The sequence below is a fragment of the Hoplias malabaricus genome, chromosome 3 (genome assembly GCF_029633855.1).
Source record: "Hoplias malabaricus isolate fHopMal1 chromosome 3, fHopMal1.hap1, whole genome shotgun sequence".
NCBI lineage: Eukaryota > Metazoa > Chordata > Actinopteri > Characiformes > Erythrinidae > Hoplias > Hoplias malabaricus.
Genome location: NC_089802.1, coordinates 56,774,920 through 56,794,907, shown reverse-complemented (window position 1 = coordinate 56,794,907; position 19,988 = coordinate 56,774,920). Strand labels below are relative to the sequence as shown.

Below are 19,988 nucleotides of genomic sequence, written 5' to 3'. Positions count from 1 at the left end.
AGTTCAGACCTGCTGACAGGTCTGGGGAAAGTAAAGAGTTTAATCACAACAACACATGGTGAAAATATGGTCAACAGACATTTGTTATTGATTCTGTGGTCTGCAGGAACATATAACTGATCCAGGAAGAGAATTTTCTTAACTATGTTTTGTTTTAATAAAACTGTATGTTCCATTTTAACCCCAGGCTCAACTAGTTTCTTTACCATTCACCCACCTCTGCCTATCTCCATTACTCCTCTCAGAGGGAGCGTGAAGGGTCAGTATGTCTTTATGCAGCAAAAATGTGAACCACAAGCTAGGTGCACTGTCAATGCAACATTGCACTTGAGTCTTGTCAAACAAATAAAGAGACCAGCTACCCACGCTTTTTATTCATTCTATCTGTCTTCCTCCCTCTCTCTCAATGTGTTCCGTCTTTCTCATTCTCTTTCAGTGTTTGTCAAAGAGTTTTCATAGATTTCTTTGCAAAAAATGATCTGTTGGTGGAATATCCTTGTGTGGGGTGAAAGGGTGACCCACTGGGGATTTTATTTGATTTTTTTGCATCAAAGAAGTGAGGACAACATTGTACACTTAATGGTTTAAATGGGTGAACCACCAACAGCCATTATCAAGGCAGAGAAATGGTTACTTTATAACAAATAACCACTATTCTCATACACAAAACACACAACAACTCCTGCGCTCACTCTGCACCAGTGGTTCCCAAATTGGGGGTGTGTAGCAAAACGTAATGAGCCACAAAATGCATGTCACTTCAAATAACTCCAATCTAAATGTAAGTTTGTTTTGGTAAATAAGAAGTTGCAGCTTTGTATTAATTAAAATATTCATAATAGATCTTGTGGCATTTGGATGCAAAAGATGTGTGGGCCAACCAAATATGCTCATCTACAAAATGGGGACAGTGTAGAAAATTTTTTCATGGCTGAGGGTAAGGGGACAATAATATTTTGCATAGAAATATTGACTGAATAAGATATTCCACTAGTGGTGATATATAAAAAACTGCAAATATATATTTATCACTCTGCTTCACGGGAATGATAATCATAAGCAATACCAGCCTGGTAGAGTTTTAAAGAGGAGCTCTACAACATCAGCTACTACTGTAGGTTTGGCAGTGTTTAAATTACTAGACTGCCTTTAGATATTGGAGCATATTTTGAGTAGAATGGTCAGCAGAGTGCTTTTACAGACCATTCCATTTGTTCTTCACTTGCAAAAGCTTGCCCGAGGTAACATAAAAAGTTTATGTTTTGTTTGGCAACAGTCCAGGCCAGTCCAGTTATAGAATTGTTTGTGTGGGTGAAGCCAAAAAAATGAGAAGTATTCATATAAACCAACAGATCATAATCTGTTGTCACTTATATGGTTAAGACATAAATGTTGTTAGAACTGTTATATTATAAAAATAATATAACACTTCAGGTCATGCTGATAAACTATATATCAATACAGCAGCACTTCATGTGGAATGAGTGGTACTGATTCTGTTATAACTGCACATTAGGCAAAAAATTGTAATAAAGCCTATAAATATTAATATACAGTGGTTGGAGGATGGTTGCAATATGGCAGTGTGAAGTCTTTTTAAAGGTTTTGTGTGGAATTGGTTGAGCTGTTAACAAACTCTGATGGTTCCATGTGGTATATTACTTATAATGATGAGCGTATATTAATCCCAGATCTGTGAGAGAAACTGTGTATTAAACATTGCATACAATGTATTTAGCCATTAATCCTAAATCATTTTTGGCAGGGAGAAGCAATTCATCCAGAATGTGGCATGGTGGCTCAGCATATGAAGGCACAGGAGCAGTGCAACCTAATGCAGCAACAAGAGAACATTAACCGCACTATGATCCCTGGTGAGTTATTGTTACACCTTTTTCAAATTTACTTTTGCACTCTATATGCTTTTGATGCTCTTTTTACTTCTTATAAACCCTGTTCATCATCTATCCCCCTCTCTCTCTCTCTCTCTCTCTCTCTCTCGCACAAAGTCTAACAAAGGCACAATTTTGGCATGACCATGACAAAATTCATTCATTCTCTGTAACTACTTATGCAGTTTAGGACCGCGGTGGGTCCGGAGCCTACTCAGAATCACTGGGCTCAAGGTAGGAACACACCCTGGAGGGGGTGCCAGTCCTTCACAGGGCGACACACACTCACACATTCACTCACACTTATGGGACACTTCTGAGTTCCCAATCCACCTACCAATGTATGTTTTTGGACTGTGGGAGGAAACCGGAGCACCCGGAGGAAACCCACATGGACACGGGTTGAACACACCAAATTCCTCACAGTCATCCAGAGTGGGATTCAAACCCACAACCTCCAGGTCCCTGGAGCTGTGTGACTGCAACGCTACCTGCTGCTCCACTGTACCGCCCCCATGACAAAATAAAAAAATAAAATAAATATGTGGGTACTCATTATGTAAAAGTTATGACTGAGTCATTACTTTATTAATATGAACTTTGGTTTAATACAGTGCAGACCTTGAGATAGTATTTTGTGTTATTACAGGAAGACTAACACCTTGTCTTTTCATTGGCACGTGCATTGAGAGAAAAGTTGTTCTGTAGCAATGCAACCAGGTTTCAGGGTTTAAATTTATGTTTGTGCCAGCATAGAGCTGATTGGGTAGATTCCTAGGTTTTCATATTTTACAGTGTTTTCAGCTAAAACTTAAAAAAATATCTGTACAGTTAAATACAGTCATTAAAAATGAATACATCATTAAAAAATCAGTACTTTTGCAGTGTTACAGCATTCGTCATGGAATGTTAAGTTAATAGATGAGAATGTTAAGTTTATCTTTTTGGCATTAATGTTTAAGAGTATTTTAAATGTCATGGCAAATTAATAAACAGTGCTTTTAGACCTGCTATGACCCCCTGGTATTTAGGTCTTACACTTCCTTGAGGAATTTTTAAATATTGCCCTTCCCATTGTAGGGCAAGTCAGCCAAACGCAATTATAGGATGTAATCAAGTGTAAAGGTTTAGAAGATTAAAGGCAGTTTTTTCAAACTGGAGCTGTTCAATCATGCCTGATGATGAGGGAGCTGAGGACCACCTGAGAGGATCGATATAACCCAATTCTTTCATTGCATTACTTCAGTAATCAAACTTTAATGACTTCGTCTATTTCAGAGTGTGATTGTGGCAACTGTTGCCAGCTCTGAGAGGAGGATGCCAGAGACAGGAGCCAGGTTCACAGCAGATAACACTTTTATTAACTAAACTCAAACAAAGCAATGAAAAACACAACCATTTGAACCTCTCACTCTTTTCAGAATCCTAAGTTTATCACCTGTTGCTTTGTGTGTCTTGTTCCTTCACTCAGCTCTGTTCATACACCCATCAGTGCATCCTTCATAGGTGTTTAACATTAGGATGCCACAGACAGGTAACGTGTCAGACCATATGAGAGGAGGTATGTGTCCTCATCCCCACCTCTTCCCGTGAAGCTTGGAAATTGCCCCCAAACCCTGCCTCCTGGGTGGAGGTATTTTATTTTTCTTGGGCTTCTTTTCTTGCCAGAGAGGCAGAGCATGTGAAGCAGAACAGCTGTGGCAATCTTCCTTCTTTCCAGACTCCAAAGGCTTGTGAAGTCACTCACTGAAAAAAAGAATAGCTTGTTTCAAATTGAATATATAACTTTATATACATTTCTGCAGTAGGATTATTTCCATTTCATAGATCATGCCAAGCAAGTCCACAGTGTCCAGAACTGGATAAGCAGTTAAAGACAATGATTGAATCAATTTTTGCATTAAATTATGTTATTATTATAATAATTATTCATGAAATAATCAAATGCATACATAGATGATGCTGAGTACAGGAAGTTCTGCACTTGTTTGAATTGCCCACAAGTGAGCAATAAATCATATAAAATAACAACATGCTTTTGTTCCTGCCAGCAATAAAAGTAATTTCAACAAGTTAATAAAAAGGTTGCTCAGTTGGCTCTTTAGCTCTGGTCTTGTGTTTCTGAATCTATGTGTGGTTTTTAAAGAGAATGTACTACTACGCTGGTAATTACGATGAAGTTTTAGGGACATGGCATTGAAAAAAAAAGATTCTGAGAATAAAGTCAGAATTCAGAGAATAATCTCAGAATAATTCTAAGAAAAATCTCAAAATAATTTGCTGCACATATAATGGGGCAGACACAACCATAGTGTAATTGAGGTGTGTTGCTGAAGTCATACTATGGTATAGATTTCAGGAATAAATACTCAGTCCTCTGGCACATCAGGAACAGATTGTGATTAGTATTTGAACCTTGAATCAGTGCAAGAACCGGTTTATTCAGAAAAGGGCATGTTTCACAGGGTACAGTTAACGATCACAAAAACGATCAATCCAGAACTCCAGCATGCCCACAAGGCTCCATCGAGTTACGGCTCGGACTCGTACAATAAACTAAAGTCGTATGAATCACAGTCAGGGGCTGCACTGACGGGTTTAGTCGTCATGTCGTGTGGAGGCATTTAACAAATAATTCTGTTCACTTCATTTCTTTGCTTCTTTCACAACTCACTATATGGCTCACAGACTGTGAGTCTGTCTGTCTACATATTATAATAAATAAATAATAACCCAAATAATAACTCTAAATATTCTGACTTTATTCTTGGGATTATACTGACTTTTTCTCAGAATTATTTCAAGATTATTCTCAGAATTCTGAATATATTTTTTTTTTTCAATGCCGTGGCCCTAAAACTCAGTTGTAGTTAATAACGTATCTCCAAAACAGTAACTTTACTGGAGAAGGAGACAACCTTAGCTGGCAGTGCAAGTCAAATGATGTAAAAGGATTTTATTCCAAGTAATTTCGTAGCATTTCAATTGTTTCATTCATCAAGAAATATTCATACAAATTCAGTTAAGCTGCTGTGTTCAAATTATACATCTTTTTTTGGACAGTGACAGTATGCATTTATATATAGTATTTAAACATTTTCATAATATGAGGACTGCAATACTTGATAAATTATACATGTATTGTGAATGTGTAATATGTGGTCTGGTTTTCTTTGCTGAACTTTCATTCATTCATTATCTGTAACCGCTTATCCAATTCAGGGTCGCGGTGGGTCCAGAGCCTACCTGGAATCATTGGGTGCAAGGCGGGAACACACCCTGGAGGGGACGCCAGTCCTTCACAGGGCAACACAGACACACACACGTTCACTCACACACTCACACCTACGGACACTTTTGAGTCACCAATCCACCTAGCAACGTGTGTTTTTGGACTGTGGGAGGAAACCGCAGCACCCGGAGGAAACCCACACGGACACGGGGAGAACGCTCAGGAACAGATTTTTCTCCATTCCTATCTCAGACAGATTTAAATAGTGAACAACTGGAAAACTGACCAATTCTACTGGCCAGAGAGCAGAGCCTCGGAAATATCCAGACTTGTTTAATATTTGTGCATTTTAAATATTCATGCCCTGTGAAGGACTCCCTACAGGGTCAATTCCCACCTTGCACCCAATGATTCCAGGTAGGCTCTGGACCCACTGCAACCCTGAACTGGATAAGCGGTTACAGATAATAATGAATGAATTAAATATTCACATCCTAACTCACTGAGCACTGGGTTTGTTTACAGGAGTAATTGAATTCTTGTCAGCTGAGTGGCTTTGCTCAGATTACCCTGCAGTAGAAGCATTAAAACAGCCTGGATAAGATATGATCAATACTCACACATAAGGTTTCATTTAAATAAATATTGTATATTTGTAAAGGTTTCTGACCTCAGGGGCCCTCTGTGTAGTTGGGGTCCTATATAACAAGTTTAATATTTTAAATGATATTTTTCTCAGTCACAATATTTGAAATTTGATTACATTGTTTACAAAAAGAGTTGCTCCATAGCATTTCACCCTCAGAGATTGCTGATTCTTTCATCTGTGTGTTATACAAGTTTTTACACGCTTACATGCTTTTGTAATACATACATAATGTAACTTGGCTGTTTAGTACTGAAATAAGCATAAGGTTTCTGTTCCGCTGTTCTTAAATATGGAAACAATGTATGTATTGATTTTGACTTGAAAATTGTGCAAGTCACACATGCCATAGGCACAGATACACCCTCATAATCTGCTAGAATATCAGCATTAAACTTTACAATAGTTGCAGTCTGAATGTCCTTTACATCTTTGGCCTGTTCAGCTACACTTGGTTTCTTTCTGTTAACCATCTGAACATTTCACTGGTTAGAGGAATACAGTTCTCCTCTAACACAGCAACATATTTAAACAGAATATTGATATTGAATTAAATTTCCTTTACATATAATTAAATGAAAACTGACACTTAAGTGAGAAATTACTTTGTAATACATTACTAAAACATATCGTATATTATTAATATGCATCTGTCATATTAATGCACGCTATTAAGTGTTTCAAGATTCTCTTGTGATCGTAATTGTTTTTAAAACAGTGTATGATATTTTGATCCTTGTGAACTATTGGAGCATACAGAGCACTGCAGAGAGAAACTGGGGTATGGCCTTAGCACAGGTGTAAGTGCTGCCCTTGGATTCTTAATGGAACCCCACACTGCTCTGATCCTGGTCCATATAGACTTTAATTAACATTGAGCTTCTAGAGGAGAGAAAGGCAGCACCATCTTCCTGTGATTTATTACACAGCAACTCGGGCATGACATTGAGAGAAGGAGGAAATACTGGAGAAAAACGTACAGTAATCTGCCTCAGTAGTAGTGTTGTCATTGTTGTAGGAAAATCTAACCCTTGCCAAAGGTGGAAAAATGTATATAATTAGACTTAAATATTTATTAAAAAAAAATAATAATAATGAAGATTTTAAAAATCTCATTCATTCATTGTCAGTAACCACTTATCCAGTTCAGGGTTGTGATGGGCCCACCTGGAATCACTGCGTGCAAGGTAGGAACACACCCTGGAGTGGGCACCAGTCCTTCACAGGGCAATACACACACAAACATTCACTGACACCTATGGGCATTTTTGAGTCACCAATCCACCTACCAAGGTTTGTTTTTGGACCGTGGGATGAAACCAGAGCACCCAGAGGAAACCTATGCGGACACAGGGAGAACACACCAAACTCCTCACAGTTAATAATCTCATCATAATAATAATTCTAATTGTAGTCATTTTGTACCAATTCAATTTGTCCATTTGTCATGAGATTTTGACAGGGTACTGACCTGCTAATGTTTTGTCAAAAGATGAGAAACTGTAAATGGAGATACCAGGATTTCTTCCCAGAACAAGAATATTGTGTCACGCCCTCGTCTCGTCATGTCTGTTTTCCCCAGCCATGTGCTCTTTTAGCACATGGCTATGTTTGTTGTTGTTTTAGTCCTGCCTTTGTTCCGCCTCCTCGTCTGTGTCATTTGTTACCCTGCCCCCTTGTTATCTGTCTCAGGTGCGTCTCGTCTGTTTTGTGTTTAAGTCCCCTTCCTGCACTTCCTGTTTGTTGGTCGTTTGTTCTTTGTATAGTGTCTAGTCGGTAGTGTTCTCAAGTCTGTTTGTCGCTGCTGTTTCTAGTTCATTGTTTTTCACGTCCTTGTTTTGTTTCCGTTGTTTTCATTTGTTTTTCAGTCATCGTGTTTCCTTTCTGTTGTAGTCTGTTCTGTAGTGTGCTGTTTTGTTTAATTAAAAGTTTTCTATGTTTTAGCTAGTGCGTCCGCCTCAGTCAGTCCACCCTGTGATCCTGACATATTGTTTATTCTTTGATTTTTACTATTTATTTTGACATGCAGCTGTACAACAATCAAATAAATCTGACCATGAAATTATTCAAACTTTTTAGGAATTGATCCTGTTTCACAGGTTCCAGTACTCCAGTAATTTTAGTCATGCATTATCACATTTTCATTGATCATTTGAGCCTGTATTTTAACCAAACGAGGTGCAGTTTCACAACAGATTTTTAAAGACATGACAATCTGCTCATAGGTTTCTGCAATGCACTTTTTGATAACATACTAGCACAAACTCAGCCACGGCATAGCAGACAGAGCAGCTGACAAAGGATTTTCGCCTTACATTACCAGTTTTATTTATTTATTTATTTATTTTAATTTAGACTATTTACACCCCGTAGCCATAAATAATCAATACATTTTAGGAAAGCACATTAATATCAGTGTAGAATGTAGAAATAGCACTGCAGTAAAATGTATGATACATGCTGTAGAGTACCATGATTTGAAGATCTGTGGAGAGAAGAAGAGTAGGCTAATGCTAGTATATGTTACAAAGAAAGTATCTGTGAGTGAAAGTAATGTATCTGAGGTCATCAGCTCAACTTCCAAAATGAATTCTGTCTTTTCTTTGCCTAAGTGCAGAAAAAGAGCAAAAGCAAAGAGAAATTATTGATTACCTCAGGTACCTATTTATAGAATGTCAAGAGTGCCATGACAGAGGAGCACCCTGGAATTCATGAACAGATTCCCTTCAAAAGGAAACCCATGGGGACAAAAACTGCTAGCTTTCCTGTCTAGCCCTCTGGCATTTACACATCACTTTTCTCAGAATGTAGCTTTTAGCCTTTCCACCTCATTCCCTCATACTGATAAGTGACACACTCTTAAATGGCAAAATGTATCCATATGATGATGAAGTGAAACCTTGATTTACGAGTGAATCAACTTAGAAAATTTATGAGACTCGACCCATGGCTCTGTCAATATTTATGCTTTATGATGTGAACCAAGATCTGAGATACGAGTGAGCAATCTTACCCCACCTGCCACTAGGTAGCCCAGCGAGTATTCAGGTCACGTGGTTACGTAGCAAATGTGTAGCAACTAAGTTACGTTAAGCTATAGAGCATGAAAAGAAAAGAAAAAAAACAATCTCCTACACCTCTGCCACTATCTTCGTCTGATCTTCAAGGTAAATACACTTAAAAGAACATGTTTATTTCTTTACATTCTCTTTTATAATGTATTATAAAATTATTTTTTATAAATTCTTGGTTATTTATAAGTATATTTTTCATATTTAAAAACGTAACAAAAAATGGTGTGGTTTTTGGGGGGCTGGAACGAATTAATGGATTAATTTTATCTGATATATGAGCAAATTCAGTTATGAGCTCAGTCACAGAACAAAATAAACTTGCATGTTAAGGTATCACTGTATATATATATATATATATATATATATATATATATATATATATATATATATAGGAATAAATGGAGACCTTACATATATATATATATATATATATATATATATTTAGGAATAAATGGAGACCTTACATGATGAATTTACCCATTTGCATCTGATAATATCACTTAGAACTACTATCAGTGATGACAACAAATTAATATATGAATTTTATCATAATTATTCAGTTCTCACTTCAGTTCTTAACACTTTACAGTAAGTTACTATAGAAATGACCTATTCCAGAATTCCCTGAGGTCTCTACATCAGTAAAATGAATGTTCGCAAGCAATATGCAAGATTTCAAAATATATATAATTTAATATGTGAATACTTAGAAAAAGCAGAACAGTAAGATAGTGAACTTGAAGTAGATGATTATGTGTCTGATAGTGTCTATAGAAGAGTTAGAGTCAATGGATCAGTAAGTTGTTGTGTTTAGAGTTGCAGCTATTGCATTTGTAGAGAGAAGTAAATTTGTGCCTTTCTGAGGGTACATAAAGTCCTGATATAAACAGTATTTTGCTGATAAATGAGCTGCCAGTAAGTTACTGAAAATTTTACAGGATTTATGCTGGGTATCTAACAGAAGAGTGTTAAACTCAGGAAAGTCATGTCTGTAGGTCCTCTCCTCCATCTTCCTCCCACCACCTCATACATCACAAGGACAGCAGAGAGCTAGGGAAGCTAAAGAGGAAGTTGTGTTTAAATATTTAAATACACCACCATCCAAGCCTTGCCTCATTTCTGAAACTATAATCTCATCTGCTGATGCTACAAAATTCAGTAAATATGCCAAAAGAAAAATATACATTTCAGTCACTAGTTATCTTAACTTTATCATTACATATTTATTAAATTCAGAGTATAGAAATATTTTCAAATGTGGGATTTAAAAACTATTTTTAAAGAAAACAATTAATAAAAACAGAAAACAAAACACATTAAATTGATCTTCTCCTGATTAAGGGGTTCTGCAACAGAAAGCCTGTTGAAAATGGACACGTTTCTTTTCAGAGCTTTTTAAATTGTAAAAAGGGAGGGATGATCTCAAAATACTAGACCACATTTTGAATTATGATATTTCAATTGAAAGGAGGACTAAGTGTAAACCCTTTATGGAAAACCAGCACATAGAGTTTAACTTTAATCTTAAACCAGCACACAAGTCTCATAATTCAGAAGCCTTAATTGAATGAGGAACTGAAATCTAAAGGAAATCAGATATTTAGGAAAGGCTTGAGCACTGCTTTGAGGAAAGCTATTATTACAAAAGACAGAATACACAAACCAAATGACACAGTATTGTTATGACAGAAAAATCTGACAATAAGTTTCTTTAGGCAAAAGAAAGAGATTAAACCTAATAATGGAAGACAACAATAATCCACAAACCTGACCAGATATTAACCTGAGATCATGCTAAAAAAGTGGAATTTAATGTCAGTTAATTTTAGATAAATAGATAGGTAAATACAGAACAAGTGCATTTGTCACGCCTACATCTCAGGACTCAAATTCCCAGAATGCACCTGCCAGTCACATGACTACCTACCGGTCTCCCTCACCAGAGTTCTAATTACTCACACCTGTCTGTCTCCCTATATATACCTCACTCTGAGAACTGTTCCCTGCCGAGTATTGTTTTGGTTCTCCCATGCATACAACGCGTTCCCTTGTACTTTGTCTGACGGTCTCCTGTTGCCTACTTCCTGCCTGTGTTCCCGATTTACGTCTCCTGTCTTGTCCCTATTGGTATTGTCTGCATTCTCTGGTTTTCGAACTCTGCCTGTTTTTGTCCATCCTCCAAGGTACTGTTTGCTCCTGTTTTTGAACTTTGCCTGCCTTGTGATTACCCTTTTGGATAACGACATTAAACAGACTGTTAACTGTGTTCCGCGACTGTCAGCTTTCTGTTATGTCCTGACAGAATACTCGGCCAACATGCAGACAGCGGACACAGATGCCGTCAGAACGGCTATCACTAGTCAGGGCCAGATGCTAGGTCAACACCAGCAAATGTTGGCTAGCGTGACTCAATCTGTTAATTCTCTCGCTCAACAACAACAGAGTCAACAGCTCCAGCTGAAACAAGTGTTGGAGAGTGTTAACGCCCTTGTAGCGCGTATTCCTGCTCCTAGCCCTAATCCCAGTCCTCCTGTAGCGTCTGTCAGTTTGAACTCTCGTTATCCTGTCAGTAAACCGGAGATGTTTGAAGGCGATCCGGCCAAATGTAGCGGGTTTTTATTGCAATGTTCTATATTTTTTGAGAATTCTCCTCCCAGTAATGACCAGGCAAAAATCGCCTTTTTGGTCTCCCGTCTGTCTGGTAAAGCGCTTGAGTGGGCCACCGCTATTTGGAACAGTATAGTCAGTTACTCGTATCCCGAATTTGTCAATACTTTCCGGGAAGTGTTTGACCATGCTAATGAGGGACGTTCTTGTGGTGAGATCCTTCTCACTCTTAAGCAAGGAGCCCGAACAGCTGCCGATTATGCGTTAGAGTTTCGGACTATTGCTGCTGGTAGTGGCTGGAATGAACCTGCGCTCATTAATGTTTTTCGTAATGGTCTAAATCCAGAAATACTCACGGAACTGGCTTGTCGAGATGACGGATTGACTTTAGATCAGTTAATTTCTTTATCCATCCGCCTGGACCAACTCCTACAAAAACGTCCTCGGCCACCGTGTAAGAGACAAGAAGTTGTCAAGCGTCAATCCGCTCCTGGTTTTCTTTTTCGCCCGGTACAAGGTCAAGCTCCCTGTCCTAATCCTCCTTCGGATCCTATGCAATGTGATACTATGCGACTTTCTCATGAAGAGCGCCTTCGTCGTCTCCACGGTGGACTATGCTTATACTGTGGAGGATCCGATCATATTCGTCGTGATTGTACACGCTTACCTCCACGAGTCCGGACTCAAAACCTGGAGAGGAATTTTCGTGCTAACTTGGTGAGTGTACCCACAAAAGGGTTAATATCAAAATCCTTTCTCATACCTGTCAAAGTGTACTGCCAAGGAACTTCTTTTGTCGTTTCAGCGCTAATAGATTCTGGAGCTGAAGGAAACTTCATTCAACAATCCCTCGTTACCCGGCTGGGAATTAAGACAAAACAGTTGTGCAAACAGATCCAAGTCCGAGCTTTTGATGGCCTTCCCGTTGGAGGAGATTTCATCTCACAAGAGACAGTTCCTGTTTGGTTCCAGACAAGTTTCCTGCATCACGAGTGGCTTTCGTTCTTGGTATTACCCAAGGCGGATTTTCAGATTATCTTAGGACTACCATGGTTAGAAATTCATAACCCAGCTATCTCATGGAGCCAACGCGAAATCACATCCTGGTCATCCTTATGCCACACAAACTGTTTAGCCCTTAAAAACATTTCTATCCATTCCACTTCAGTGGAGAGTCCAGATTCAACCATGTCAGTAGAAATTCCTCCTGTTTATTCCCAATACTTAGAAGTTTTCAGTAAAACAAAAGCTACTAAACTACCCCCGCATAGGCCATATGACTGTGCGATAGAACTTGTTGAGGGTGCTACCTTACCTAAATCACGTATTTATCCTTTGAATTTAGAAGAAGAAAGAGTCATGGAAGAGTACGTCAAAGAAGCTTTAACACAGGGGTTTATACGTCCATCAAAGTCTCCAATATCTTCGGGTTTCTTCTTTGTCAAAAAGAAGGACGGTGGATTAAGACCATGTATAGACTATCGTGCTCTGAACGATATCACCAAGAAATTTGTATATCCTCTACCCCTTATTCCAGTTGCATTAGAGCAACTTAGAGGTGCTACCATCTTCTCCAAGTTGGACCTTCGTAGTGCATACAATCTAGTGCGAATTAAGGAGGGTGACGAGTGGAAAACTGCTTTTAGTACTACCAAGGGACATTATGAGTATTTGGTAATGAGCTATGGGTTGGCAAACGCTCCATCTGTGTTCCAGGAGTTTATCAATGACATTTTTAGGGACATGTTGGGAAAATTTGTAATTGCATACATTGATGACATTTTGATTTACTCTCCAGATGTTAAAACTCATGTAAAACAGGTCAGTCAAGTGCTTCAGCGGTTAAAGGAGAATAACCTTTTTGTCAAAGGAGAAAAATGTGAATTCCATCAACAAACCATTTCATTCTTGGGATATGTTATCAGTGTGTCGGGTATAGTCATGGACGACCAGAAGGTAGAGGCGGTCGTAAACTGGCCAGTCCCAACTAACGTGAAGGAGCTTCAACGCTTTTTAGGGTTTGCGAATTTTTACAGACGGTTTATTAGAAATTTTAGTTCTATTGCAGCCCCACTTACTGCTTTACTAAAGGGTAGTCCTCATCGTTTGTGTTGGTCTGCTCAGGCCCAAGGTGCTTTTGAACGTCTCAAGACAGCCTTCACTACCGCTCCCATATTAAAACATCCTAACCCTGAACTCCCCTTTGTGGTGGAGGTAGACGCATCAGAGACGGGTGTAGGGGCGGTACTATCTCAACGTAGTGGGGAACTTCCTAAGTTACACCCCATTGCCTTTTTTTCGCATAAATTATCACCTGCTGAACGAAATTATGGTATCGGGGATAGAGAACTTTTAGCGGTAAAGTTGGCTTTAGAGGAATGGAGACACTGGCTAGAAGGTTCTCTACATCCTTTCACAGTCTTAACTGACCACAAGAATCTGGAATATATTCGTTCTGCAAAACGTATGAACTCTCGACAAGCTAGGTGGTCGCTGTTTTTCTCCCGGTTCCGGTTTACCATCACGTTTCAGCCAGGTAATCGTAACCTTAAAGCAGATGCGCTCTCTCGTTTTAATCAGAATGAATCAGAAGAGAAAGGTGAAGAATCAAATAAGTTTATACTACCTTCCTCCGTTTCGGTGGCAGCTATCAGATGGGAGTTAGATGAACTGATTGCACAGGAAAATCGGTCAAAAGGAGTATCTGAATCTTGTCCGGAAGGCAAAACTTATGTACCGCCAGAATTCCGTAATAGGCTGATTACATGGGCCCATTCGTCACTGTCATCTGGTCATCCCGGAGAGAGACGCACTACACAGCTCATTCTAGCACGTTATTGGTGGGGGTCAGTAAGAGGGGATGTACATGAATTTGTAGCATCTTGTTCAGTTTGTGCTCAGGCAAAAACACCTAAAACCCTTCCGGCAGGTAAATTAATGCCTCTACCCGTTCCAGAACGTCCCTGGTCGCATTTGGCGCTGGATTTTGTCACTGACCTACCTCTGTCGGAGGGATTTACTACAGTTCTCACAGTCATTGATCGGTTCTCTAGAGGAGTTAAGTTCATCCCATTTCCTTCATTACCCACGGCCCTGGATACTGCTAAAGCTTTATATACATATATATTCCGTCATTATGGAATCCCTGAAGACATTTTATCTGATAGAGGTCCTCAGTTTACGTCACATGTATGGAAAGCTTTCTTTGAACATTTAGGGGTAAATGTTAGTCTCACCTCTGGATATCATCCCCAGAGTAATGGCCAGTGTGAACGGGTTAATCAGGAGCTGGGAAAGTTTTTACGAATTTATTGTCATGAGAATCCACAAGACTGGTCCCAGTACTTGGTATGGGCAGAGATAGCCCAAAACTCCTTGGTTAACTCGACTACTGGTCTCACCCCATTTCAGTGTATATTAGGTTATCAACCTCCGTTGGCACCCTGGACTGCAGCTACATCTGGAATTCCATCAGTCGACGAGTGGATGAAACGCAGTGAGGAGGTGTGGGAGAAAACTAATCTTCACATCACGGAAGTCCTTTCCCGGTATAAGGAACAAGCTGATAGAAACAGATCAAATTCCCCGTTATTCCAGATTGGAGAAAGAGTATGGTTGGCTACAAAGGATATCAGGTTTGAGGGGAGGTGCAGGAAGCTCCTTCCTAAGTATATTGGTCCTTTTCGTATTTCTGATAAAATTAATGAGGTTACTTACAAGTTAGAATTACCTGCACAATACCGTATTGCTAACTCCTTTCATGTGTCCCTCCTCAAGCCTGTGATCTCTGGCCCTTTGAATGAGTTGCAGCCTGACGACATTCCGCCCCCGGCATTGGACGTTGGGGACTCTTCCACATATGCTGTGCGAGAGGTACTAGATTCTCGTAGACGTGGAGGAACTCTCCAATATCTTATTGATTGGGAGGGGTACGGTCCTGAGGAGCGTTCATGGGTACCAGCAAAGGACATCTATGATCCGGGTCTCGTGTTGGCGTTTCACTCTCGTCATCCTGAGAAGCCGGCTCCCCGTCCCAGAGGTCGCCCGAGAGGATCGGTATCTAATCCCGCTCCGTCCCTTCCCAGGTCTCGATCCAGAGACACACGTCAATCTCAGTCCTCCGCATGTGCAGAAGTCCATAGTTCTGGTGACTCTGTTCCGCTGGGTGGTCGTCGTCGTGGTCGTCCTCGTTCCAGGCCTCCTCCGGTGTCTTCGGGGGGGGGTACTGTCACGCCTACATCTCAGGACTCAAATTCCCAGAATGCACCTGCCAGTCACATGACTACCTACCGGTCTCCCTCACCAGAGTTCTAATTACTCACACCTGTCTGTCTCCCTATATATACCTCACTCTGAGAACTGTTCCCTGCCGAGTATTGTTTTGGTTCTCCCATGCATACAACGCGTTCCCTTGTACTTTGTCTGACGGTCTCCTGTTGCCTACTTCCTGCCTGTGTTCCCGATTTACGTCTCCTGTCTTGTCCCTATTGGTATTGTCTGCATTCTCTGGTTTTCGAACTCTGCCTGTTTTTGACTACGGTTTTTGTCCATCCTCCGAGGTACTGTTTGCTCCTGTTTTTGAACTTTGCCTGCCTTGTGATTATCCTTTTGGATAACGACATTAAACAGACTGTTAACTGTGTTCCGCGACTGTCAGCTTTCTGTTATGTCCTGACAGCATTACTGTCAAATAACAAAGCTAAAAAAATAAATCAAGACATACAATAGCAAGAAACTAATAAAAATAAAATAATAATAATAATGATAAATTAAAATAAAATGAAAATCAAAGACAAAACAATTTTAATTAATAACCGAGTGAAAAAAGAAATGCTCTAATAAGTAGATGTGCTGAAAAAAAAAAAACTAAGTCAGGAAAAAGATAAAAAATTAAACATGACAAAGCATATAAATGTCTATGCAAATAAAAATTATAAACAGTATAATATTTTATATAAATAGAAATAAGAATTTAGTTAAGGAGATGCATTTTTAAAGGTTTGTTAAAAATATATACTGAACTTGACATCTGTATTGTAAGATGTAATGAATTCCACAATTTAGAAGCATCAAAAGAGAGAGAGACTTCTCCATTCTTTCTGTAGTTTGCCCTATGGGATCTGTTGAAGGCTTAGAATCTGCTGATCTACGACTGAGTATTGGAACATATAAACTTTTTACAGTAGATAATGATATTGCACAGAGAGGTAGTTTCATGAGAAAATATACCACATTTTAAGTTAATACTCAAGAAAATTCTTATTTTATTCATATTTTATAAAGTATATTTAGTTCAAAGCTTTGTTTCATTGGAAATGGTTTCTGTTCTTCACCATAGAAAATGAAATGCCCTCAGAGACCTTTGGGCTGCAGGACACAGATCAGATGTTTAAAAACTTTCAAAGACTGTGGATATTATAAAGAATAGCATTAATTTCTATGTCTTGCACCTTGCATATTGTATACACCCCTGCATATTGTATACAGACTGGAGTCAGATTCACTGATTGCTCTGAGCAGAAATAGCACGGTAAGAAAAGAAAACTTTGCACAAACCTTCAGAATAACAAGCACAATTCAGTTTTAAATAAAAAAAAAAAAGCATATGTAATAACTCTCTGCATATCCTTGCCTTGACCGTAGAGACAGAGACAACTGGATGGCCCTGCCATGAAAAATAAATTTGAGGCTCTTTTCACTAGTGCTTTGATAGCAGCGGTGCTAATGAAGCAACATCAGGCCATCAAAGTCTTCCTTACCCCTGTGGGGCTCAGCAAGCTCAGATAGATCCTGAGAATAAGCCTTGCCTGGGTAGTGATTGAGATATGGAGACTCATGCTCCAGTCTGCCGGGTTTCCCAACATTCTTGATTGGTGTCCAGCCCTTCTTTCATTTTATTTTTGTTTGCATTTTAGACATGTCTATTTTTCTTGGTTTGATTTGTTCTGAGAGAACAATGCCTGTTGTTAGACATTATTGGCAGCTTGAGCTCAGTTGTTAAGGTGGATTCTCTATAGTCTAGTCTGTCATGTATTTTGGAGTAAATGGAAGGGCATTATAAAGTCTATAAAGTCATGTGGAAATAACTGATAAGCACTGTCATTGCATAGTTTTGCAAACAAGGTGTGTATGTTCCACTTTACATCACCCTGCTGCTTTGTGGCCTATGAATATCCATGTGAATATCCAGCTGTACCATGAATGTCCAAATTAATGTTCCTAATATCGTAACCATAATTAAATTTGTAACCAAAGTTACACTGGAAGCATTTAAGTTAATTTAATGTAATCATTGCATAAGTTAGGCCGTTTCTATAGAAAACACTTGGTAGAACGTAAGTTTTGGAAGCTTAAACCTTGGGATCTCAGAAGAATTAAAAGACAAGCTGCAAACACCTATGTTGACAAGCTAGAAAATATTTGAGGCCCGTTGGATTGGGAGAAATAAAGAAAACAGCATACTGTAAAGTTTTAAATGGTATAGCAAATGTGTCCAGGATGAAAACAAGGCCCGCATTTAACAGAAACCATCGAAGAGTTGAGCTTGCTGCAGGAGACTTCTTTTCAGAACTTTTTAAATTGTAAAAAGGGAGGGATGATCTCAAAATACTAGACCACATTTTGAATTATGATATTTCAATTGAAAGGAGGACTAAGTGTAAACCCTTTATGGAAAACCAGCACATAGAGTTTAACTTTAATCTTAAACCAGCACACAAGTCTCATAATATTTGAGGCCCGTTGGATTGGGAGAAATAAAGAAAACAGCATACTGTAAAGTTTTAAATGGTATAGCAAATGTGTCCAGGATGAAAACAAGGCCCGCATTTAACAGAAAACATCGAAGAGTTTGGCAGATCCTGCCATGGACGAGACACTGCCATGGACGAGAGCAGGTTGGTGGTGTTTTATCCTGAGGCACTCTCTGAAGAATCCATGCTGGTACATCCATCTGGAGTGGAGAGGGAACCCCTACTGACACAAAGACAGACACAGCCTGCATTCGACAGCCAGGAGAGGGAGAAGAGAATGACGAGTCGAGCCAAGATTCTCCTCCAAGCCCTGAAAGATATGAACAGCAGATCTGATGCCACATTCAGTCTTGTAGATCTCTGTGAAAGAAGCAGTCACTCCAAAGTTGCGACCATGTTCTTCTGTCTGTTGGTGCTGAAGAAACAAGATGCCCTCAACCAGTGGGTGCTGAAGAAACAAGAAGCCCTCAACCAGTGACATCCTTGCCACCCCTGGTCCCCTGTTTCACAAGCTGTAGGAAAAATGTTAGAGGAGTTCTTTTGTGTGGTTGTTTGATAGTGAACACTGAACAAGACACTGAAGGACCTTTGAAGACCTGGTGTAATGGTCACTTAGCAATAATTTATATATATAAATATATATATATATATATATATATATATATATATATATATTCTTACTATTTTAAGTACTGCAGTAATTGTTCTATTGTTTTGCATGCTGCCCTACATTTCATGAATTTTGAGCCTTGGTGATTCATGGAACTGGGTCACATAGTGACACCTGCATCATGTAATGAACTAGAGCCTACAGTGACATAAAACAAAAGGCTTTATTTAGATTTGGTTGGTTTTGTGCCTGCTGTCAGCCTAAATCCACTAAGATGTTTGATAATAATTTATCTGGGTTGGGTACAAGATGAGGCAAGTACTCTGTTCCGTGCGTGTTTATGAGTGTGAACAGAAGTTAAAATGTGATGTGTATGTCATACCAGTTTGTCCATCCATCCATTATCTGTAACCGCTTATCCAATTTAGGGTCGCGGGGGGTCCAGAGCCTACCTGGAATCATCGGGCGCAAGGCGGGAACACACCCTGGAGGGGACGCCAGTCCTTCACAGGGCAACACAGACACACACATTCACAGACACTTTCGAGTCGCCAATCTACCTACCAACGTGTGTTTTTGGACTGTGGGAGGAAACCGGAGCACCCGGAGGAAACCCACGCGGACACGGGGAGAACACACCAACTCCTCACAGACAGTCACCCGGAGCGGGAATCGAACCCACAACCTCCAGGCCCCTGGAGCTGTGTGACTGCGACACTACCTGCTGCGCCACCGTGCCGCCCCATACCAGTTTGTGTAAGATGATAATTTGTATTGTGTGTAACAGTGGTAACACCATTGATTCCCATGTGAGAGACCTGGGTTCAATTCCCGGTCTGGGCAATCAGTCTGTAATACACCAATAGTCCTTGGGCAAGACTCCTAACACTGCATTGACCTGCTTTAATACCAGTAACCTTGTAAGTTGCTATGGAAAAGCGTCTGCCAAAATGCCATAAATAAACATAAATGTATCAAGCAAGACTGAGCAAAAATTCAACTTGGACTACTGCAACAATTTTTATCCTCAGTTCCCAAATGAATAACCATTTTAATTAGAAGGAAAAGTGATGTAACTCAGTTGTAAAAATGCATCTGTCCAAATTTTATTGGAGTGTGTAGCAGGAATCCAATTCTGTTTATTATTATTTTAAAAAATACCATCAAGTTGTTCA

The 19,988-nt window shown here is 39.4% G+C and overlaps 1 protein-coding gene across 1 annotated transcript in view; it reads left to right on the top strand.

The window, feature by feature from the left end:
- The window catches only part of ghrhrb (growth hormone releasing hormone receptor b), a 63,339-nt gene that overhangs the window by 8,159 nt on the left and 35,192 nt on the right, over nucleotides 1-19,988 (top strand). Inside the window, exon 2 of the mRNA XM_066665975.1 lies at nucleotides 1,766-1,874. Coding sequence (XP_066522072.1) covers nucleotides 1,766-1,874 — 109 coding nt within the window. The remainder of the gene's footprint in view (nucleotides 1-1,765; nucleotides 1,875-19,988) is intronic.